A 24,996-nucleotide genomic window follows, 5' to 3' on the forward strand; every position below is an offset into this window, starting at 1 on the left:
GAGGGCAGCAGTCTTTAGGGAGATGCCATTTAAGCTGCTTTGTGCCCTTAATTTTCCCCTGAACCCAAACTAATTTGAGAGCTATGTCACGTACTTGAGAACGTAATAATGGCAAGACATTATGACTCTATCAGCCTGCTTTTAATATCACAAGTCTCCTGGTAAAATCTGCCAGCTGTCTCAAGAATAATTTACTGTCATAATCTTAAGCTTTATGGAGCTTCGGGCTTCAATCGAGGCTGTGAGAAAGGCTTGTTTGGGAACGTCTCAGCTGGATCTGGACTGACATGTGGACTTTGAAAAGCTTCATTGAGCAACATGAACATTAAACACCATTAATACTGTCGGGCTGATGGTCAGTCTGATAAGTTTTTGACTGGAAGAAAAGTCTTGATTGTTCTGTTAAAACCAGGACGAGTTTCCAAAAGAAAAAGAAAAAAAATATATAGTATAGTAGTGTATGTATATATATAATGGTTATAAAGATTTGTATAGAAGTTCTGTTCCAAAATAACTAAAAGTAATAAAGTTTAGACTTAACTTTGGAAAATTGTCATATATTTTTAAATGATAACATAGCTTTAGCCAGGCAGTTTGATTAGTTTATGGGGGAAGTAGGGTAAATGTAGTTAAAAAACAGATGCTGCATATAAACACATGAAGGAACATGAATACATTTGCAACAAGGATGGTGAAAATAAATATAAATGAGATCTATGCCAAAAAGCATTCTTAATGTTTTAACATTTTATTAATGTGTCAGTTTTCATGTATGGTATGAGTGTCTCTTTTATCCAATAGCAGATGAATGGACCCCTCATATACTCCCCTGCAGTGCAGTGAGCTGCAGACACATCCTGTAGAAATCCACATGGTGGTGCTGCTGCCTCTCAGTTCAGTCAGACCACCTTGTCTTGAGGCGAGTAAAGTACAAAACAACTGCGTCAAGGCTGCTAATTGCTCTCAAGTGGGTCCTCAGAGAGCCCAGAGCGAAGCAATTACAAATGGGTTTCGTTTATGGAAAGCCACGTTCACAAAGGTGAAGTGCAGATAGTTTCTGGTCCTCAAGGAACGATTCCCTTAATGTTTTCTAGATGAGTGGACCCTGATATCACAGAGGAGGGTGCCTTCAAATATGTATGTGTTGGTGTGTGAGTGTAGATTTTGTGTGTCCTTGGTTACCTGTATATTGTGCTGAAAATGGGAAGCATTTGATTGAAGGTCAAAGGATGTGAAGTCTTTCTGGCCTTACATATACCTGTTTCTCTAGATCAGTGGTTAGCAACCTTTTTTTTGGTTGTGACCCCTTAATATAAAGCATCTCACATCTCATTGCTGCCCTTTGTGATGGGCTGCATGTCTATAAGATTGTTTCATTTGAATCTTTTTTGGGGGCCTGAACAAGAGAAACAACAGTATTTCACAAGAAAGAAGCAAAGGTAAAAAGTCTGAAAGATTAACATAATTTAGTTTATTAGAATATAGTTTCTTCTTATTTCCTAGCTGGATAATTATCTTGTGACCCACTAGATTAATCTCATGGCCCCGTGTAGGGGTCCCATCCCCCAGGTTGGGAACTGCTGCTCTAGATGTGTGTGTACATTTGTGTTACTTGCATGCATGAAAGGGCTTTGAACTATATAGTAGGGGTTGGTGATGTTTTGTATCATAGTATATGAAAAATAAATGTTGCCATATGTGACATATGTCATAATTAAGAAACAGTTTATACATAAAATGACAAGATAGGAATTACTGTTTGGGGCTAATCCAGTGAAATAGAGTAAATATTTGACAAATCATGTCAGCACAGTTTTCCTGTAAACCTTTTTGCCTTATGACTGTTTAAAGTGAGTGTTGACTTGCAACACCTTGACACAGGTTCCATATATTGATGAGTTGAGAGAAGTTCAGCCAAAGAGTGTGCCCTTCTCAGATTGTATCATTTGTATAGTTACAGTATACAGGCTTGAAGAGGTATACTATCTGCTACAATATCAAAGACAGAGAAAAGTTAGAAAATAGCTGAATTTGTGTATATAGGAGTATTAGCAACAAAATGTAGCTATGGTCAAGGTATAGCAAAGGTATATTACTTTATATACTCTTCTGTAGTTTAATCTATAATGGTACATCATATTTTAAGCTGATCATAGGTTTTGTATGTAAAATCTAAATCTGTAAAGTAACTAGTAACTATAGATGTTAGATAAATGTAGTGGAGTAAAAACTACAGTACTTCCCTCTGAAATATGGCGAATTGGGAGGATAAAGTAGCATAAAACTTAAGTATAGTACTTGAATAAATGTACTTAGTTACTTTCCACCACTGTATTTCCTATCTTGTCGCTCATCTCGCAACCCCTTAAATTTATCTTGTGACCTGTCGGAGGGTTCCTGACCCCCAGGTAAAGAGGTGGTTTCATGTACAGTATATATCATCATATTGCCCAACCCTATTACGTAGCAAAATCTTTGCTTCCTCATACCTGTCTCTTGCATGTGAAGGCCTGTCAGTGTGTGTTCACTTTATGTAAGTGCGTGTGGGTGTGTGTGTGTGATTCACCTACAGGGCCTGACTTGTCCCTGCATTCCCCCACTATTATTACAACACGACATTTCAAGAGGTATACACACACTAAACTGGAAATGTGCTCTGAAAACCTCAAAATGACTAACTGTGTGCGTGTGCAAATGTGTGTGTGTAAATGTACAGTACAAGGAGTCCAAAATAAATTGAGGACAGTCATGAGAGTTCAGCCTTTCTTCTATTGCTTGTACTCTGTTGCCATGACGGCTACTAGTTACCATAGAGACTAGAGATATGTGCACTTGGTATAAATGAAATGTGTTTGTATGTGTACTGGATTGCCTTTTCCTGACTCTATTCCAAATACTCTGAATTTATGTGTGCGTGTGTCTCATGTTCCTGTGCTCATCACCTTCTTTGTCACCTCTCCAAAAGGACAGATTGTCTCACATCCCAACACCAGATGGTTCCTGCCTTTGTTAGACACTGCAGGATTAAACCCTATATATCATACAATAATACCTGCATACACATATGCACACTTCCGTTAATTATTTCACCCGATCACAGATTCATGAGTTTTTACACCAAAAAGACTTCTACGTGTGTTAAGATGCGTATGTAATCGCGGTTGACACTTGTATCGTACTGTAGGTTTTCATACCTGTCCGATGTGGTCAAAATTGTGAGGATAGAGTACGTTCACATACAGTTCTTGTGAAAAGTGAGTGAGTAGTAGCTTTGGTGTGGGTGGATTTGCCTCAGGACTGCAGTGTACTTCATCGTCCCTGCCTGCCGATATCGCTCTCCCGCAGCCTTATTTGGTGTTTGCACTTCCTGTTGTAGCGCTCACCATGCTGGAGATACTGTGGGAGGTGTCAGGAGAGAATGTGTGTGACCCCCGAGCGCACCCTGAACCTGTGGCTCAGTAGTACTGCTGCAGAGCTGTAGCTGCTGGTCTGCTGCTTCACAACCAACATCCTCACTCTGTAGGTAACAACAGGGATGGATTAATCCCTCTTCAGGTGTTTGCTCAGGAGCCATGTTTACTGATTGATCATGTTTTGTATTTTAGTTTGCGTAAAGCATAAAGTTAAACCGAGTCACTGATTTCCCTTTATTTCTATTTAACATTATGGTTAGTGAAAGCAATAGGTTGATAAGCTTTCTTTAATTTTAAACCAAAATGTTGATGAATTCATCAGTTTGGTTTGGTTAAACATTTACAATTTCACAACTGGGCAAACTGTCTTGTGATGAAAATCATGTGACATGATCAAAAGCTCCAACAGTTACTTAATGTACATTGAGATAAGATTGTTTTATCCAAGTCAAAAATGACCTTTGATGCACATCTCTCAAGTTGTCACTGAAGCCTTCACTTCAACTTTTCAAATCAAAGGTCAGTGCAGGCTGAACTCTGGAAAAACTAAGGTTAATTTACATATCATGTATCAGTGAATGCTTTAAAATAGTTAAAATGGTATAAATATAAATGTTATAAGGGGGGATTTAATTGTTTCCCTAATATTTTTCCTTCAATTTGTGGTTACTGGGGCCCACTTGTACCTGCAGACAAACAGTTATATCGTATTGGTCCATTTCCTTTTAAAATGATTTAAAAATATTTTCTCCCCAAATTCAAAAGGAATAAATTGCATTGAACATTTTACCCCAGATTTTTCCTCAAACTACGGTAAGCAATGGTAATGGATCGAAAAGTTTCAAATGCATTTGTAAATTATCTTACATTTATCCTTAAAGGTATATTTGCTTAATTTAAATCTATAGTATAGTTGTTTAATAGTGTTTTCTCAGAGAGTAGACAAGGAGAAGGAGTCATGCACTATCTTTGGTTATTATCCTATTGGATCACATAAGTAGACTCTTGTAAAGGACAGAAATAGTCAGAATGACGTCGAGCTTTGTGAGTTGGATTTCATTTATGTGACACTTGCAGTCACACGCATGCGAATATATACTCACATACATAAACACATGCTCATGTTTAATATAATGCACCGAACATGTACACACACAAGCACTGGTGGTGGTCCCACTTCTGTCCTGTAGTCAGGTGATCCAAGAGCACGCTGTAAAAGTAAGTGAATCAAGTTTCAGTTTCAAGTTTTAACAGTATTTGGTTGTTAAGGCTAAAACTTGAAAAATGGAATTTCTCTGCTCTGAGCTATATTCCTGTCAAATGTCTAAACTTGTCTGCATCTGTAGGTGAACACAAAAATGTGCACAATCCACTAATAACATTGAGTTGCAAAGTGGCCTTATTTTGGCCATCTGAACGGGTTCCAGAAGTAAAAATCCCATTAATTTTCTACAAACATAATGTTAAATGACTTGCAGTTGGGGCACTTCCAAAGCTTGGATTGGCATCAAACTCTCCAGGTTGAGGGGGGCCATGGAGGCCTAGGGTTTAGGGCACTGATCATGATCTGCAGTGTCCCCGGATCGCATCCAGCTCGGGAAGTTTCTTGCATGTCAATCCCTATCTCTTTCTTCCCTCATTTCCTTTAATCCCTCCACTGTTGGTTATCTAAGAAAGGTATAAAATGCTCCAAAAAATAACTTTAAAAAAACTCTCCTGGTTGAATCACGAATACAAAATATGACTGCGTCAGACAATATCTGGTTCTTTGATAACATATCAAAGGTACAATTTTTTGTACATAGAATCGTAAGGAAAGTCAAACGACGATTCCCAGTGAGCACTCTGCGAGCAGATCCTAACGATCACATTTTGTAGAAACCTTTTTTAAAACATTCAGCAGTTTAAATCACGTTTGGATTTTGGGTAAATTTTTAATTAATTCAAAAACTATGGTGAGGTGTTTCTGTGCCAAATTGCAACAACAATGTATTTGATTTGCACCTCTGACTGGCTTCTTCTCCATAGCAACAGTGGCTAAGGCAAATGGGTATTGTATTTAATGCCTTTTGGCATACCAAACTGACTCATACTTCTCAGATGAGGAGCATTAAGGATATCATTAAAGTAATAGTTTGACATTTTGGGAAATACGCTTATTCAGTTTCCAAAAGTTAGATAAGAGTGATACCACTTTCATGTTTGTATATTAAATATGAAGCTACAGCCAGAAGCGAGCTAGCTTAGCTTAGCACAGAGACTTTGAACAGGGAAACAGCTAGCCTAGCCCTGTCCTATTCTTTCAAAAGAAAACGTTGAAATGGGAATTTACAGTAGGGGAAGAAATACTTCTGGCATCACTCCACCACCAACTTTCTGACCCTATTTTTTAGTAGTTTATGTCAGTGTAATTTTACATTGAAGTCATATTGTGATACTGTTCTTGTTGAACTGTCTCAACTCATGCTGCACAAAAAAAAAAAAAAACACATTTACACTCCTTGTGAGCCAGCACGAGCTTGTCTCTGTACGGGCCCAGCGTCTCCATGGTGACAAGATGAAGAGGAGGAGGGGGGAATGTAAACTGGGCAGAAAGAGAGAGAGTGTATAGGGAGAGAGAGTGCGTGTAGAGAGAGAGAGAGCGAGCGCTCAGGCAGAGACATGTAGGAGATGTAGTCTGGGTGCCGCAAGCTGAAGAAAGAGGAGGAGTTGGTGAGCGCTGGAAATCTGCAGAGTGAGAGAAAGGGAGACAAAAGCTGGTGGTGAGGAGGCGAGGAGTAAAGCTAGGAAAGCGTGGTTTAAGACAGAAGAGAAGGAGAAGAAAGACGCACTTTGTCTTGGACAGCAAGAAAGCAACAGCAAAGAGCGGAAGAGAAGAGTGTGAGAAGAGAAAACACAGGAGGAGACAGAGGAGAGCAAACTGAAGACTCTGATTTGATTTGGAATAAGTCCAGTCTTGAGGAGAGGTAGGTAACCCTGCTGGGAGACGGGACAGGGAATAAGTGATGAAGAAAAAGAGGGATATCTGTTAAAAACTAGAAAGAGACACGGGAAGATAAAGACGGGATATGATGATGAGCCTTTGATCCTTTTGTTCTTCACTTGCTGTTTTATTTATGCATCTTTCATCTCTTTTTCGGCGAGGCTGAGGTGATTACAACATACGAATGCGCTTCCATGGCGCTCAATCAACACTGCTGACTAAGCTAATTTACTGTCTGTCTGAGTGCATGTGTATGTGTGCAGGAGTTAGAGATAAATGTTTTTGTGCATCTAGTGTGTAGGAGTGGGCCCTTGAGCCACCTGAGCTCATGAGCTCGCAACGAAGCATCGATTGTGCTTTGATAAAACTTAAGTTTGCTTCAAACTCTCATTATTCCACAAGTATCATAACAGACAGCAAGTGATGTCTCTTCCCTGTGAATTTATGCTTATAAATGTTTGACGAATTTTGAATAATGTTACTTTTCTTAGTTACTCAGATGTAAGGACATTATTTACTGGGTGTATTTTTGGTTTTCTTGAACATATACTCAATCCCTGCCAGAAATTGTATCAACTTCTCATATTTGTACTTGTCACAAGACAGTCAGAACATTCCAATTATTTTCTGTAGTTCCTGATTGAGGCCACTGAAGCAGAGAAAAAGAGCAAAAAGCTATTACTACTACAGTTAGATATACTCAAATCCAACGTCTGCCCTAATTTGTGTCCCATCTTTATTTGCATGCACTATCATACTCTTAGAAAATGGCGAGAGAAGTGAAATCTGGGACGAGACAGAGAAATAATATAGTTGCTTAAAAGAGGGATGTTCTGGCTTCAAGTTAGTTTGTAAGAGTCTGTGCAGGCGTAAAGGCTGACAGTTAACAGGAGTATACATATTTTAGTGATAATCATTATTTATGAGGGAAACTGTAAACATTTTTTTATCACAAAGAAGGCTAATCCGCTGTCATATGATGACTGTTTTCAGGTAATCCCTCTAAATTTTCTAGACCTACTTTCTGTGCAAAGTGACATTTTAAAATCACTCAAAGGAACAGCAGTGATTAGCAAATTATTTTACTTGAGCTTCAGTTGAAGGCTTCCTGGCTTTGTCTTAAATTGCCTTAAATCCACTGGCAACCAGGCGAGATGATAATTTAATATGTTCTATCCTGTATGGATTTGTTTTCCAATAGCAGTGAAGGGAGACAAGGCAACAGTGACAGTGCAAGACTGAAAAGCAAAGTAAGTGAGGACCTTGCGGGAGTTACATAGAGGGAAAGAACGAGACAGGTCCCATCAGGATGACAGAAAGAGAAGTATTTGTCTTCTTCCAGCTGTTGAAGAACAGCACGGACAGACAGAAAGATTGAGTTGGAATTCCTGCCAGATGCGTTTTACCTCAGATGCCGGTCGATCAGTCATAATCCTGCCTCCTGTTCATCGAATTGTCACCACGGCAAGTCACAGCAATAGAATCCCCTTCAGTGACCAGCATTAGTCAGTAGGCAGTCCAGAGAAACCACAGCATGATGGATAATGCTGTGAGAGACATTTTGTGGATAAAGCTTTTTAACATTCAGTAACTGGGGTACTGATGCTAAGAGTTTAAATTCTAAATATCATTTTAGTTATGTTACCAGTATTTTCAGAACCACAACTGGTTTTATTCCATTTAGTTTAGTTAACTCTACAGTATCTTCCTTTTTAAGCAAGTCTTCAAATGATTCATAGCGTAAACACTTCTATTTCACACTCTTAAGTCATTTACATGAGTAGAGAGAGTTTATTTTCAAAGTGTTGACATCTTATTTTGGGATTGAACTGGGTCACAAAACAGGAACATAGACCGTAAATCAGTGGATCTTTTTTCTTAAAGTCTGTAAAATTCCTGTGTGTGCTTTGTATTTGTGTGTATAAACATAAGAGTGAGATCTTGAATGACTTCAAAGCAAGAAGGTCATGGCAGCTTGCTTTAGGTTTGGTCTATCTATAGCACTACAGCTTTGACCTTACTATTGGCTGATTGTAATATTAGGCTACATTTACGCTGCTGCTCTGATGTGGCTTGATTCATATTTTTTGCCATATCTGATACATATCAGGAGCCTGTTGCACCGGTACGTTGTACGTTCAAACTAAGTGGAGATTTATGCGTCACTAAATTAAAATAGGTTGCACCACTCAAATTAGTTCTTATGTAGCGATTCATTGTTAAATATTTACACCCAACAATTGCCAGGTGTAACTGTTCAGTACTGTAGGCTAACTGAACTAGCTAACTGACAGAACTAACGTTGGTTAGCTAATATATGACCGGTTTAGATTGACGAGTGAGAGAGAAACTATGAAATATGGTCGACCTAACGCTTGCTCAAAATGCTGTTTAATACCAATTTAAACTGGGATTTTAAATTATATTACACAAAAATAAACACGATTTACCTCAAATTACAAAATGTTTGATATTCAATCATAACGTAACCTTTTTATTGGACAGCGCGACAGATGCTTCGTAGAAACCAATTGGCTACTCCTGCAAGCTTCTTTACTTGCATTGGCTGCTGGAAATAAGCACCCGGCTTCATCAGGGACAGCACTGGCACAGATATTCAACTGTCTCTCTTCTCTCTCTCTTCTCATTTAAAGTTTTCCCACCACTCATGGGAATCACGAAGGCATACACAGCATGGTCCCGTCCAAAGCTGTCTCTCAGCAGAGAGTTCACAGATGCACATATGGCTGCCACAAGCATCCTATTAACCTGATCTTGTATCTGTAGCCTTTTTCCCCCCAAATAGTGCATATACTGTATGTTCTGTACTTCACTGACTGCCAGCAGCTGTTGTATGTGAGCCCTACTGTACCTCTGAAGTGTAAGGTACCAAACAACAACAACATATACATCATTCCACTGGGCTCTCTCTTTGTTGCTATGTCAACCTTAACTGTGTTAAGTCATGTGGCCATGCACATCATACAAGCTGCAAGGGGTCACACACAGGTTTGTACACCTGATCGACAAATGACTTTACATTTACTAAACGCCTCATTTAAGCACAAAGACCTGTAGTAAAAAATGTGAAATGTGGCCTTAGTGATGAAGGAATTTCTCTTATCTCTTAGCCAAATTTTAAATTAAAATATTTAAACATAAAGCCATTTGTGAGGTTTAATACATTTTCATTACTGTTTCTGTGTTATGAAATCTAAACCTTTCTCTACATTTTTAGCATTCTTACACTTTGAACATTTTTACAGTCTGAAAAGACCAGAGGTGGATAAACTATATGAAGCACTCAAACACAGATAGTATTGTACACAAAACACACACACACACATACACATCAATCACCATGCATGCATGGATGTTCACACAGCCTGGTGCCTTAGGAGAGCTTTTGCTCCTCTACAGTGTGAAAATCAGTTCCATCTTGGGGCTTTGAAGTATTTATTAACCATCAAAATATCATACACCATTTCCCCTCTCATCATATTGAGAATTCAATTCATGAGCTCCTCTGTGTGTGGTAAAGTGTGTGTGCGCAGAAGATAAGCTTTGAGATATCTTGTTTCAACCTTGATCCTGCAGCATTTGGTAGTGTTTGCGCACGCACACACACACACACACACACACACACACACACACACACACACACACACACCCAGCCTGTGCTTCTAGTCATAGTTACAGTTCTCTTGCTATTAATGGAGATATATCTGTCTCCATATAGGCGGGCTTATTAACGGCCCGATCTCATTGGCTGCCTGTTCTCTCAACTCTGAAACAAGCATTCCTATTGGTCCCTGTTGGACATCATTTTCAACACATCACCCTTAGCTGCAACTCCCCTTGACTCTCTCGTTGCTAGGCAACCAGTGGTCTCTGGTGTCCCCTCCAGTGTCGTCGTATATATATATATATATATATATATATATATATATATATATGTTTGTGTCTGTGGTTCTAAACAGAGCAAAGAGATGAAGCTGAAACCTGGACTTCACTGTCATGAACCCAGCTTAGCTCACAGTTGCTTGCTTTCTGAGGGTTATATGTGTGTGTTTGAGCGTGTGTGTGTGTGTAGTCTATTGAGAGTCCAGGCAAATCGATTCTCATCATTCTAGTCGAAAAGCTCCACCTCCAAACAACACACATGATGGAGCAATGGGGAAGGAACAAGAGGAAGGTGACTGGCTGTGATTAAGTATTCAGGGTTAGAAAAACGTCAATAATCGGGGTGAAAAATGAGCCAAGCATTGTTGCTGTAAATGTCTATGCTTTCACACTCACAGAGCACTGTGCACATTATCCACATTACATCAATGCTTTTATATAACAAACCCAACTGGTTGCAAGACGGAAGCTAGTTTTCTTCTTACTTTCATATCCCATCTTAGCTGACAGATTTAGTGCCACAGCTCGGGCATGATTATCGGCTAATTTTTATTCTCAAAATTACATTTCTTGCACAAAGCCACTTAACATGACTGTAGCAATTATACTACTCAACCAGGGCTGTTTCCAGGATTTTAGAAGTACTCGGGTCCAAATTCCCACAGCACCAACTCACCCACCTAAGAAACTTTTAACCAGCCATCAACCAAGTTCAGAACCATTTTTATGATTTAAAGGAAAATTTCAGGAGCAGTAACTTCCTGGAGTCTCCACTTGGTTGCCTGGCAACTGCTCCCTGCCAAGGAATAGTCTGGCATATAACCATGTAACATCTTTACTTGCCTTTAATAGATTGTAAACTCCTCCTCGTCTCATTAAAACACCCAAATTCCCAGATAAATGTATATTCCAGAGAACATGACCTTGGGAGTCTTCAATGATAGCTATGGCCCTGAACTCAAATACTACACACTACACCCACCTAAGACACATTTGACTAACTTGACTTTTATAATTTACTTTTTTGCCTAAAAAGTGATTTTTTTTTTTTTTGTTTGTTTTTTGTCCGAAAAAATATATCAATCAGCCTTTAGGCTTGCAATTCTCGGAAATATTTCAGAGGACGCGACCTTGATGTCACCACAGCCCTGTACTCAACCTCTAAGATATCACTGAGACAGACTATTTGCTGATCAATATTACCATTCAATTGGCCTGTAATGTATTCTGACCCGGCAATGTAAGTAATCGTACGCCAGTGATTCTTGGATCTGGAAAAATCGATGCAGGATTCTTCAAAGGGTTGAACCCCAATCGCACCAATAGCAGACGACGCCTGAGGGGCTTCGGGGGTCTGTTGCTATCACAAAGGTCACAACCTCATAGTCTGCAGGGGAGAGGTGATTGGCTATATTGACATGAGCCTGGAGAAGGTAGATACACACAGCAAAAGCTAACAAAGAAAGATGGACCAATCACATGCAGTTGCTAAGGCTGAAGAGAAGAAGCTCTTTTGTGTGCAACTGCAGAGCTTCTTCTTTTATTAGGCCGAATCACTGACACTCTCACACTATTTATTCTCTCAGTCTTTTTTCTTTTAGCCTCTCCTTCTATCATCTGGATATTACAAGAGGCGAGTGAAAGTAAGGACAAAGTGGGTAGGAAAGGAGAGACGAGAGCAGATGATGAGAAGTAATTTGAGGTCAAGGGGATCAGAATATGGACAGAGAGTGAAAAGGGATATGAGGGCAATGAAAGGGATATTTAGGCGAGTCAATGTAGATTAAACAGGAGCAGAGAGACTTCCTTCTCCATCATTAAAACTACGTGGTAGCTTGAGCACAGACAGTGACTGGACTGTTGGTTCCCTCGCTGGGTTTTATGCTCCAGTGAGCCGACCAGCTTCCAACCTCCCCTCCAGTAGGACACACAGAAAAGGCTTTTTGTCTCCAGTGTCCTGAATGAGAGAGGTCGTTGTTAATGCCCCCAATCACTGACTCTTTCCACTTACCCCTTATTGTTGCACTGGTTTCTTTGCAAAATATGTCATTTTGTTGCAGCTGTCATCATTATTCTGTGGTCGCTCTTGGGTTAAAACAGGTCAGTGTGTTGGAAGTTTATACAAATTCAGAGAAAAAAAGAGGGTGATTCAATAAAAAATCTGATTTGATTTGCAGTGGCAAGTGAAATAATCTCAATTCTACTGGGAGATGTTTTGCTTTTGTGTGTTTTATGACTCGTTGCTAAATTAAATAAACTTGAAGGTGGAATAGTTTACCATCATACACAAACAGAAATATTTTAATTACAAGGAAACAGATTATTTGTTTAATTCTTGTAAAGTGACAGCAGGGTACAGAGGGGAGATGGCTGCGTGAAAGCACAGATCCGTTACCCGTATGTGTGGCGGCTAATCCGTTAATCAAGCCTGTTCAATCTGGGCTAACGGGACTGTTAACAGGATTAGTGCATTGATCGGCGCACACATACACACACACAGATACTGGAGGCAAACAGCACCCCAAATCACTTCATACTACGGTAATAAAAATAAAGCCCATAGGGTAAGTAACCCTCATTGGACGATCTAGCCACTCAGTGACACTGCAAAGAGAGAGAGAGGTAGAGAGACATGTACAGGAGAAGAATGAGATCATGTCAATACCTAGCTCTCCGAGTTGATTTGAATGGATTTGAGCTTAAGTGAATGCGTAGTGTGCTAGCAATGGATGGGAACAGAGGAAAGGGGTGCACAGGGGTGTACGCTGTGGTAGCTCAACACTTCTCCCGTCAGTATATACAGCTGCTATGAATATAATTTAAATGCAAATGGAGCGATACTGCAGTCAGGCATCACAGAGAGAGTGAGACTGTGAGTCTGTGTTTTAACAATAATGGTCGGGTTGCATTCACATTCTTATCCATTCAGGGATAACAATATAATCTTCTTTCCCAGGCCCAGAAAACAGCTGTTTGTGTGTGTGTTTGAGTACACATCCACGTGCATGTGGATTTTATTTATTTATATATTTTTTTGGATGAGTGTGTGTGGGTGACTGCTGCAGCGGCTCTGTGTTGCCATGGTGATAGTTGAACTTCAAGATGAGGTTGAGGCTTCTACTGTAGTTGAAGTAGATGCTGTTGCGTAAGGCAAAGTGTAACACACAGATACACACGGAGATACGAACCATGCAAGGTAATAACTGTGCTCTTTCTGGAGTTTGTGTGTATTTGTATGTGATGAAACAGCAGCGTGAGGACTGGTGTCACTCTATTGCCCCTCAGGAGACAGACAGGGAAAGAAGCAGAAACATGAGAATGAATATTTGAACCTTTACTACATAAGGCAACAAAATCCATTATCCAGCTCATTTGTGTACTTTATAGTTTAGTCAAAAGTCATCAAATCTTATTTTTCTAATAATGGGTCAAATAAACTAATCTCAAATAGGGTAAAACGTGTGTGCCATCTAGTTTTACTATTTTAAGGAAATCAAGTATCATATTTATATTGCGCTGCAACTGATTTTCATGATGGATTTATCTGCATCATTTTCTTAGTAAATCCATCATCATTTGGTTTATAAAATGTCATAAAATAGTTAAAACTGCCCATCACATCTTCCTAAAGCCTAAGGTGATGTTATCAAATTGCTTGTTATGACCTACAGTCAAAAACCAAAAGATATTCAGTTTCATCACAAAAGACAAAGAAAAGCAGCAAATCGTCAAAATTGAGAAGCTATGAAATGTTTGGCATTTCTTCTTAAAAATGTTTGATAGATTATCCAAATAGCCAATTAATTTTCAACTTATCGTTTCAGCTCTAATTTCCATTTCATGATATTGACACTTGTGGCTAAAAATTATACTGCGCTGGAAACAAGAAATTTAAAAGTTAAAAGCCGAAGATCAAGACAATCACATGATCTTAACACACAAGCAAGCCAATGTCATCTTTAGTACAAAGAGATGGACAGCGAAAGAGGGCGGCAGAGATCACTGACATTGTGTGTCCATAAAGGACGGTGTGTAAGAGAGAAAGAGATAGTGAGCTGTGAAATCCAGAGAGGAGAAGGAGAAATAGGAGGGGAAAGATGAGTGAGTAAAAATTGTTGGAGGGAGCATGGGGCGGCCATAATACGCCAATTAGTTCCACTACCCGCTAGTCCCAGCACTGCTCTCTGTTTCCCTTTGATCTGTCTAATTTTAACAATTAAAATACATTGTTTCCATGCAGAGAACTACAACGTAGGACATAGTTAAAACTGTTGGTAGCTGCTATGTTTTCTTAGCATCCCACTATTCAAACTGTCCTTTTTCTGTATTTTCCTTTATTTACTGTATGACATAAAATTGAATTTATAAAACCTACTAACCAAAGAAAACAAGAGGAAATGTTTAGCATTTTTGGGCTTGCTTGATACATTATAGATCAGTTGTTTACATGCAATTTGCATTTATAAACTATTCATTATGGTTGGGATTGGTTTATTTATGTTCTGTTTGTGTGTTTAGGTTTATGCACACACACAGAACCAAAGTATGTGCATCCTACACCACTGTTCTCGTTCTTAGTTTATATTTTTATGTTTCTCTAGCAGATGTGGGGCATTAATTGGTGCAGGACATGATGAAGTATGTGTGTATCTGTGTGTGTGTCTGTGAGTTGCGCTGACTCAAAGCAAGACTGTTGGGAGAATCATTAGACTCGCAGCAAGGCCTCGCACTGAGGCTAATTACCACCTTTTGCCCTGAAGACACACACAAACACATTCTCTCACACTCACACATACCTTTATTGGGAGCCCTCCAGAGGCAGGCCCATAAAACCAGGCAGCAGTTTGTTGTATACTGAAGTATGGGTGCCAGAAGGTGCAAACAACATCTTTGCAGAAGGCTGCCATGTTCCAGCTCGCCTCTTAAGAGTGGATGCCTGGTGGCCAGAGAAAGAATGAATGCTTTCATTGGAGTCCAAGTGTGTATGTGCATTTTGTCTCTGATTCTGCCTGTGTAATGAACGCCTGGGGGAAATCAATATTCTATTACAAATTTGCCACAATCTGATATTGTTGAATTTGCATTTCATGGCTGTCAGAGCAAAAACTCTCAGCTCTCACTAACAATGTTTTATCAAATGGTGCCCATAACAAAGAACCTGTTTGTGGTTTATGGTGGGATTTCAGGGTCTTAAATTTTTAGTGTTATAGTAGTATTATATAGTATTAGCTTTCTTGCCGAGAGTTAGATGAAGAGATCAATATCACTGTCATGTATCATGTCAATTATGGAGCTAGAGCCCATACGCGTTTAGCTTAGCTAGCATAAAGACTGGTAGCAGGGGGAAGCAGCTTTCTTAACAAGAGGTAGATGAGAGTCCACACAACCCTGCGAGAAGGAGCCACATTGCCGGATTTGGTGTGAATGCAGCCGAAGCCAATCCTGTCTGTGTGTGTGTGTAGCTCGGTCAAAAAGACAGACCTTCAGCTCTTTATACATTCATGACACAGGCAGCGATGTAACCCCACCTCACACCCCGCCCAAAGGTTGACGCCCAGAAAAGGCAGAGGGAAGGATCTCTGCAGATATAGACACCGCCACACGCTTCTAGTGGGTCACAAATAAATTCTGATCATTAAAATTATGGCATTTTCAATTGAAATTGTTAATGCTGTTTTTTGGATAATAGAGACCCTGAATTCCCTTTAGTCCTTAGGCCTAATAATTTAATATTAAAGGTGTGTGATGGCGCTCTCTTTATGTTCCAGGATTTGACCAGGTCAAAACTTAAGATTTGCTTTTTGTCTTTGCTTTTAAGTCTCAAGTCCTCATTTTTGTGACTTAAGTCGGACTTGAATCCAAGTCCCCAATCTACATCTGTAATTAATCCTGATGCTAATCCTGATGCTTCAGGGGATATTAGTTTCTCATTAATTTGACTGAAAGAAAAGAACAGAGTAGTAATTTGCAATAGTTGCACCAATTAATTTAATCAGTCTTTCCATGTGTCTCGTGTGTGTGTGTGTGTGAGAGTGTGAGTTTCATACAGGATACTTCATACTCACTGGTATGTGTGTTCTACGTTAAAGGAATAGTATACACTTTAGGACCTTGTTCATTTAACAGTACAACTAACAGCTTGAACACAGCCGTCCAAGCCACGCCGGTTATGCAATAATAATAATAACATGATGTATGCATTTGCTCAGGGACATTTTATGTCATTATGCACTCATTAGTACTTCCCTGAGTGCTCTGCAGTGCGCTCCGGTGTTTTTCTCTGTGAAACTTTTTTCTGGATAGCAGTTTTATCCTCCATTTGAGGCTCATGATGGTGATGATAATAATCTGTTACCTTTTATGCAGATGCTGATATAATCTCGTTATATCCAGTCTGAAAGCCTTTGAACTCTTACTCTCTATAAAGGCTGTTTTTAAATTACGCAAATTAAAGTGAGTCATTATTTTTTGCGAGTACAGTGGCTTTTGACCCTGCATTTCCTGTGTATTTGCCGAGAACACAAAAAATGATTTCATTATCTATAATTCTATTGATTTTTTTTTTTGTTTAATCCATAAATAATTTTTTATAAAGAGTGAAAAATATCCATTACAATTTCCCAGAACCTAAGTTGATGTCTTCAGATTGGTTGTTTTGTTCAACCAACCGTCTAAAACCCAAAGATATTAAATTTGCATGATACAAAACTTGAGAAAATCAGCAAATCCTCACGTTTCTGAAGTTGGAACTAGTAAATATGTGGCACTTTTGCTTGATAAATGACTTAAATGATTCATTTTCTGTGGATCGTTTCAGTGCTACCCTAATGAATGATTTTTGTGCACAAAACATACAAACTACCCTGCATGTCATTTAATTTAACGTCAAATATCTCTGTGTTCATTCAGGTATTGAAAATCGGTCTTATCGGACACAGAAAACGGATCCTGGCCTCATTGGGGGATCGGCTACACGAAGACACCCCACAAAAACCTCCGCGGGCCATCTCCCTAAGGGTGAGTGAGTGTCAGTGAGCAGACAGTATTTTGTATGAACCATGAAAACCCTCAGCAATATGTAAACCAGACAGAGGAAGAAAGCACTAGTCCCTTCCCAGATGGCCGTGTATTTCTCTGAGGGAGCTACAGCCGGCCCACTGCTGTTGTTACCACCCAACTGATCTCTCAGGCAGGCACAAAATGGCCGACCTACTGCAGTTTCCTCCCTGCCGTTCTGTCCTGAATTCACAGGGAACTGGCTTTCCCTCTCCCACTGGGACTACGTTCTAATGTCCTTATAATAGTCTCTTGCTTTTTGTGCTGTTGAACCAAGGCAGGCCGTCTGTTTCCGAGAAAACGCTGAATGTGTCAACCTGGTGGATTCTGCTCCTTTCTGTATCTTTAAACAGACTAAACTGTCCACTGGGTCTCAACATGTCCATGTGAGGATTGCCTCAAAAAAAGTGAAAAAATTATCATTGGGGTTAAAAAATGTCTTGAAAATACAAGAATAAAACAGATTCAAGAAAAGAGGTGCCACTGGCTTGTAATTGAAGAAAAGCAAGATTATATGTGTGGCTCAATACAGGGTAAAATGATGTGTTTAAGTGGCATTTTCTTCCAGTGTGTGAGCAGAGGACTGTGTTTACTCAGTAATACAGTACAAGCAGTGGCAGTCGGACAAATGGTTGAATGAACAGAACGTGGCTCAACACGTCAGCTTCCACAGCCCAGAAAAAAATTAAGAAAATCATCAGAAAAAGCCTCTTCTACTGAGACTTTTCCTTTTATGTAATTAACTGAAAGTGAATAACCTCTCAGGAGAAATAGCTGACCTTCTAGTGTGTAAGACCATTACACCATTAAAAAATATAAAAGTTCTAATTCTTTTGGGAATTTTAGTCTCTGCTAAGCTTGGAAAACCTCTTAAATGAACATAATTTTCCACTTTAAGAATCCAGCCGATGCTTTCACTTAAAGTGACCCTGAGCACGCAAGGCTTCAGTGTTGTGCTTAGGGACACTCTGGTGGACCTGCTGAGACCTTCTAGTAACAGGACAGTGTCTTTGTCCCCGATTTTACAAAGCACTTTTAGACTGGTTATCAGCAGTATGGCAACACTGTGGCTGTAGAAAAATAAAATGTGACAGTGCACAGTCAATGCAATTGCCCTACTTATTGTACTTGCAGCAGTGACACAGCACATTATGAAATGATGAATGAACCCTCTCTTGCTTCCTTCCACCCCTCCAATCTCCCCCCACCCGTTCTGTTCCAGGAGCCCGGAGGGAACCACACTCCTCCCCAGCTCAGCCCGTCGGTGGGCCAGGCAGCGTATACGGCGGGAGTCCCAGGCGGATCTCTGGACGTGCAGCACCTCATCATGCAGGCGGACGCCCGGCGCAGGCAGCGCAGCAATGACAACTACTTCGAGGACGTGCCGCGATCCAAGCTGGAGCGACAGATGGCCCAAGTCAGCATGGTGAGGAAGGGAGGACAGATTGGAGGGATGAATGGAGGCAGGGAGGGGGAGAGAGAGATGGACTCAAGGAGAGTATTATGAATGGTCATAGTCAGATACAGTTGGCTGTCTGAATGCTTAAAGTGTTCTACATTTTTCTTATTGTCAACAAATCTTCTCTGCCATAGAGCTCCATTGTTGTCCAAATTATTAAAAACACATCAATGAGCCACACTGTTGCACTGGGTGACATGTTCCTTCATTACCATAAACACACACACTGTAGTTTATTTTGACTCAATCCCAAATACCATGCTGCTGCTGTAAATACTCACTAGAGCACTGAATGTGTATTAATCCCCCACTGAACATAGTCAACAAGTGCACTATTTTGTCCTGTTTGAGTAAAGTTTGCTAAAAAAAAAACAACAACAAAAAAACCTGCAGTGCCCAGCTGTTTTAGGAAATTACAGAGACTTTTAAAAAAATGAAACTATTTGTGAGATGTTTTTAAAGATTTATGTCCTCAGTGAGACCGATGAGTACCAGTCAGGGTAGGGAAGTCAGAAAGTTGGTTTTGGTCTTCTTGGGGATTGTTGACAATAAAAAATAAAAAAACTCCAGACTTATCCTTTAATACCAACATTTGTTCTTTTAAGTCTAAGAATAAAAATCAGATTTCAGTGATATTTCAAAGTTGTATCCTGTAATTTTACAAATTCAAAGCAATAATAAACTAATAAGATTTCAGGCAGTATCACAGTTCTAATCAGGACAGTGGAATACATCTTAATCATAAGTATCTCAGTAATTAAATGCTGGTCCCTAATAGCTACAAGATGCAAGCCAAAAGTGTTTTATCTGCCTGTTAATGTTGAAAATCCACCATTAATAATGTGCAGCAGACAGACTATCTGACACCGGCAGCCGTCTTTGCAGTTTAGAGCTCATATAAATTAGGGAAAATAAGGAAACATGAAATTTATGCCTGAAACTTTTTGCTGTAAAATGATAAAATATGCAAACAGCAATCAGGCATCATCTGCTGCTTTACGAAATAAATGTTTATCTCCAGCAGTCTGTCTCTAACATCAAAAGATGTAATACTTGTAGTTCCACACAAACAAAACGTACGTTTCAGAATAAGTCTCAACTTTCCAGCCAATTTTATTCTCATCCAAATGCAAAATTAGGACTTTCTGACTTCCAATCAGCAACAGCACAATGACACACACTTACACGTGTGCACGCATCTGAGGCAGCAGCTGTGTTTTGATTCAGTATGATTAGGGTCTTTTTGTGTCTCTGTGTGAATCACAGAGCTTATCAGTGCAGACTACCACACACTTATGGTTAGCCTGCTGAATCTCTTAAGTGTGTGTGCGTCACAGTGTGCATCCCCCTTTTTTAGAAACAATGCACTGAGGTGGCACTGATGAGTCAGCTTTGCCAGAGTAGAAGAATAACTATTAGAGAAAAGAGGAAATATCTTTATTCTCTGTTTCATTACCCCTCTTCTCTGCTTGTCGCCATAGATCTATGATTGGTTACCTCACAAATGTTTCTCCCTCTTTTTTAGAAAACAAAACCCAAGAGAACAAGTGCAACATCTGACTTCTTTCTAGACACATTTTTTGGTCCTTAAGGTAGCACATAAAAAACTTTTAGTAACTGAAGATTTCCAGCTGAGTCCGTCAGCGTGTGGGGAAAACGGGTGTAATATTGTTAAGCTGGTGGAGTTCAGCATAGATTATGCCACTGCCTTTTTCTAAAGGTTTATCCCCAGGCTGTTTATCCAACATCTTTGCATCTGATTATAAGATCTCACCTCCACGGTGAATCACCAACTTTCTGACGGGAATTACACACACAAGCAATCAGATATGGATAGACACATAAACATAGTCTTTGGCACATCCTGTATTTCTCCTCATGCAAGAAAATCATCTGGTTTCATTTACCAAAGAATGAAAGACCATAAAACAAGTTCTGTTATCCACAGACATTTGAGAAGTATGCAGATAGGATTTAGGTATTTCCTTTGTGTAAAAGGTGAAAGCTCACTGGTTGAAAAAGCAGTGACCAGCAGCAAAGACTCTTAAACTGAGCTGAAGAATTGGAACATGTAGAAGCCGAGCATATTTCATCCAATTTTAATTTCCTCTTGGATGTTCTCTGAAGCGTGTCCCTTTGAAGGCATGTTCAGCCAGGAAAGCTGTTACATTATGAATTTACACGCATATATCAGGCCAAAGAGTTGTTAACATGGGATACACAGCACAGGCCTTGATGTCATACCCCATCTTGTAATCTTGTGTGATCCTGTTTGTGCCCTGATGTGCGATTGGTTATCGTTTCAGGCAGGCGAGTGGTGCGAGCCCATCACGTTGCGTCCGCCCAACGAGGCCACCTCGTCCACTCCGGTGCAGTACTGGCAGCATCACCCCGAGAAGCTCATCTTTCAGTCCTGTGACTACGAAGCCTATGTGAGTCCTACCCCTTCACTTCACTCTTGTATCTGTGTGCATTCACAGTTCAAATATGTGTATTTGCACGTAGGGCTGCAACTAGCGATTATTTTCATTACCAGTTAATCTGTGGATGAGTTTCTTGATAACTGATTGATTTTTTTGGTCTATAAAATGTCAGAAAATAGTGAAAAATGCCCAAAACCCAAAACTTTCTGTTGATTGACTGACTAATCAGTACACACACCTAAGGTAATAATATTAAACATCAAAGACCCTCAACTTCACCTTTCAGTCAATACTGCACTCAGTTATTCTCAGCACTTTGGTAAATTTAGACCTTTGTCAGTTACATAAAGGATGTTATATATCCACGTTACCACGGATACAGCCCTGCACTTCTGATTGGTTATATAGTCAGCATCCAGGCTGGAATGATTACTTACTTGAAGCAGGTAAAAGAGATGGCACTGGCTCCCAGAAACAAAGACAGGGAATATAATTGGGTCTCAGAAATGCATGTTCTGATTGGTTCGGAGGCACTGTGGTGAAGACATGGAGTAGATGTGAGCAAGATGATTAAGTAAGAGAGAGCGGGAGAAGGAGAGGAAAAATATAGTTGGAGAGAGACTGAAAATTCAAGTTTGAGCAAATATGATGGGGAAAAGAGAAATCAAATGTGATGCTAAAATCAAATATGAATGAAAGCAAGAAAAGATGATAGAGACAGCCAATAAGATAAGTATCCCAAGTCTTCCCGCAGTCAAAAATCTCCCCTTTTTCATTTTCTCACCTCTGAAGATTGATGGCTACAGTGTGGACCATTAGGCTTCTGACAGATGTACAACTACACAGCCAATATGTTTTGGGAGGATGGTGGGGCACGCAAAACGGGTGGGCCACTGGGGGAAAATATGGAGGTGCTTTCATGTAGCCGTTTATGACAACATCTCTAATGCTCGCTGTCCCAGGACAACGGGCTCCAGAAAGCTCAGAAAGTGAGATAAATGAGTGGGAGCCACAACAGAGGGGGAGGCAGAGCGCTCAGTATGAATATTGGCAAGCTGGAGGGAGATGGAGAGTGAATAAGAATACATTAGATGGATAAGAGTGATGAGAGGGAGAGAGGAAAGAGAGGAGTGTATTGTGTTTGTGTTAATAGAGGAAGGGGATGGCCAAAAGGACAGAATAAAGGATGCATCAGCACTCTTCTCATTTTCATCTCAGGCTCAAAATAAACAAAACCCTCTCCTCCACTTTCAGCACCACCTCAGATGACAACTTTATTATGTCAGCATTACAACCAGAGCTCAAAAATATTATCTGAAGTTATTACAAATCCATTTCCAGTAAAACCCTGCAGACATTCTAACATCATTACCACACTCTACACCATTAACAGTCAATGTTATCTCAACATTGGGCTCTTTTATATTAATCTAAAAACTTCTGTAGATACATCGAATATACAAAATATTATGGAATTTTATCTGGAACTAATAAAAGGCTTGTGTGTGTACGCCAAGAATTACTGCCACAGAGACATGGTAGACAAGACAGCAGCTGGTCTTGTGTGCAACTGTAATACAATTCTTAGGATAACTGCCAGCAACCCTGCCATAACAGCGATTTAAGATTGTTCGCTTGAGTCAAGACAAAGATTAACATGCCCAAATGACCTCCTTCTGATCCGCCAAGGACCAGTCCAGACTCCCCAACTGAAAATATGACTCACAGTCACAGTCTGTGCTACATAAAAAGTAACTTAGGACGCAAAGCAATTTGCCCAAAAGGTTGTTTTGCCTCCATAATCAAATGTATCCCCAATCAAATGTTAGATAAATCCTCTGAGGTAGATACTCAGGATTTATACTCAATACTTTGGTCCTTGATTTTGGAGTCGTTTACTGTAGAGTCAAACATATGAGATAAAAGAAGCTGTAAATATTTCTCCACTAATCCACTAAAAGCCTTGTTAGGGTCCCACTTTAAGAAATAAGGCCTCTACCATGAGCAGGAAGGGCTCTGCGAGGTGGTGAATGTCACACCCATTAAGTGCTCTAATGTCGACATAAACATTGTCCCTGTAAAACACTGTCACCATTAGTAGCCTCTTTATTAAATCAGATACTACGTGTGCAGAATGTCTGACCACAAAGTCGCGTCCAGAGAGAGGGATCTGCCAGACTCTGGCGTTAATGTCCCTCCAGGAGCCTCTCAAGGTGGATGTAATCACTGCTGTGTGTCTGTGGGCATTTAATCAAACTCCATGTTAGTACAGCTGAATGTAAACACACCATCCATAAATTACTCGAAATATCAGAAATAATGGAGTTTACTGTATTTGTCACAGAGAATTACACTCCATAATACTATAAATTAAATAAATACACAAATTTTATTTATTTCATCAAGACAATAAAGAAAAAAAACACAAAGACAATAAAAATAATTCAGCTATATTGAAAAGCAGTTTCAAAAGCCACTGTCTTCATCATTTTTTTGAAGGAAGGCTGGTGTTCATGTTATGTTAGACTTTGGACAAAGGCTCCAACTCCATGTCCTCCACATCATTGACTCTGTTTAAAGTCCAGGGTGAGCTGGTTGGTTATCAAGACCTGGCCAGGTTCCCTTTGTAAACTGGACAGGTATGGTAAGGAAGGAAGTATTTTGGTGTTAAGTGGTCAGTAATGACTGATTGGTCCATCCTGGACAGGAGCGGTGCTGGTGGAGACGTTGGTGTCCTCCTCAGCATCATTGAGGGCAGCAGTCAGCAGCAGGATGGTCTGTTCATCTGAGAGGGGAACATAGGAAAAGCTTTAGTTTAAATTTGAGCATTAATCTTAATTTGCTAACAAAGCAATCACAGCTGAATGAAAGCCCTATTATTTCAACCACTGCAACAAACCACTGTTTGCATTTATCGTGCAAAAATGCCAAACATTTCCTTGTTCAAGCTTCTTAAATGTGTACCAAACTTTGGGATGTCCACTAGAATTGAAAATAACGCTTGGCTGCACAGCATGAGTTTATAAAGACTGACCCCCCGGAGTGTCTGACAGAGATTAGGAGGTTAATATGTTTACATATTAAGTTTTGTATACAGCCATAAGCAGACACGCACATACTTCTATATTCCCTGGTGTATTCACTAAGCATATGTTTGTGTGTTTCTTTTCCACAGTACCTGGGCTCCATGCTGGTGAAGGAGCTGAGAGGGACAGAGTCCACACAAGACGCTTGTTCCAAAATGAGGGTAAAGCATAGTCTAACACACTTTACTTCTGCTATTGCTAGGAAAGATCCAACCAACATTATTAACATCAATTGCTGATCTGGGAACACAGCCACATTGCTGAAAAGAAGTCTGAAAGAAGCTCTGAAAATAGGACCCAAGTTGTAGTAAATTGAAAATGAATGCATGGTGCTGTACTTGTATAAAGGTTATTATAAAGGTTTTCTCCAAAAAAAAAACCTTACTGGACCTTTAAATCTGGGACACCGTCTCATAGTCTCAGTGCCCTCACACTCACACTAGAACTTAAACAAACTTAAAATATCATGGCGCTGGATTAAGTGTATTGAGGGATTTATTTTTAATATCCTTGCCTGGGCGGCTCAATACCTCTTTTACTGCAAATCACCTTATCTCTTCCTCTCACTTTGTGTCGTTCTGCTGCTCACTCTCTTTTTCCTTCCTCATCTATTTCTCACTGCTGTTATCTGTCTCCTGCTATCATGTCTTTTCCTCATGCTCACTTGCTCTCT

General features: G+C 39.8%; 1 protein-coding gene across 13 annotated transcripts in view; it reads left to right on the top strand.

Annotated features, from left to right (window-relative positions):
* The window catches only part of anks1b (ankyrin repeat and sterile alpha motif domain containing 1B), a 235,707-nt gene that overhangs the window by 199,665 nt on the left and 11,046 nt on the right, over window positions 1–24,996 (top strand). For 12 of the 13 annotated variants that reach the window (XM_044185785.1, XM_044185784.1, XM_044185790.1 and 9 more), the window contains 4 exons: window positions 17,209–17,316; window positions 18,578–18,781; window positions 21,121–21,246; window positions 24,413–24,484. In XM_044185785.1, the coding sequence (XP_044041720.1) occupies window positions 17,209–17,316; window positions 18,578–18,781; window positions 21,121–21,246; window positions 24,413–24,484 (510 nt within the window). Of the gene's footprint in view, window positions 1–5,935; window positions 6,380–17,208; window positions 17,317–18,577; window positions 18,782–21,120; window positions 21,247–24,412; window positions 24,485–24,996 lie in introns of those variants that run through there. The other variant, XM_044185796.1, reaches the window with a different exon arrangement.

Source organism: Siniperca chuatsi, linkage group LG23 (genome assembly GCF_020085105.1).
Source record: "Siniperca chuatsi isolate FFG_IHB_CAS linkage group LG23, ASM2008510v1, whole genome shotgun sequence".
In the NCBI taxonomy this organism is placed as follows: domain Eukaryota; kingdom Metazoa; phylum Chordata; class Actinopteri; order Centrarchiformes; family Sinipercidae; genus Siniperca; species Siniperca chuatsi.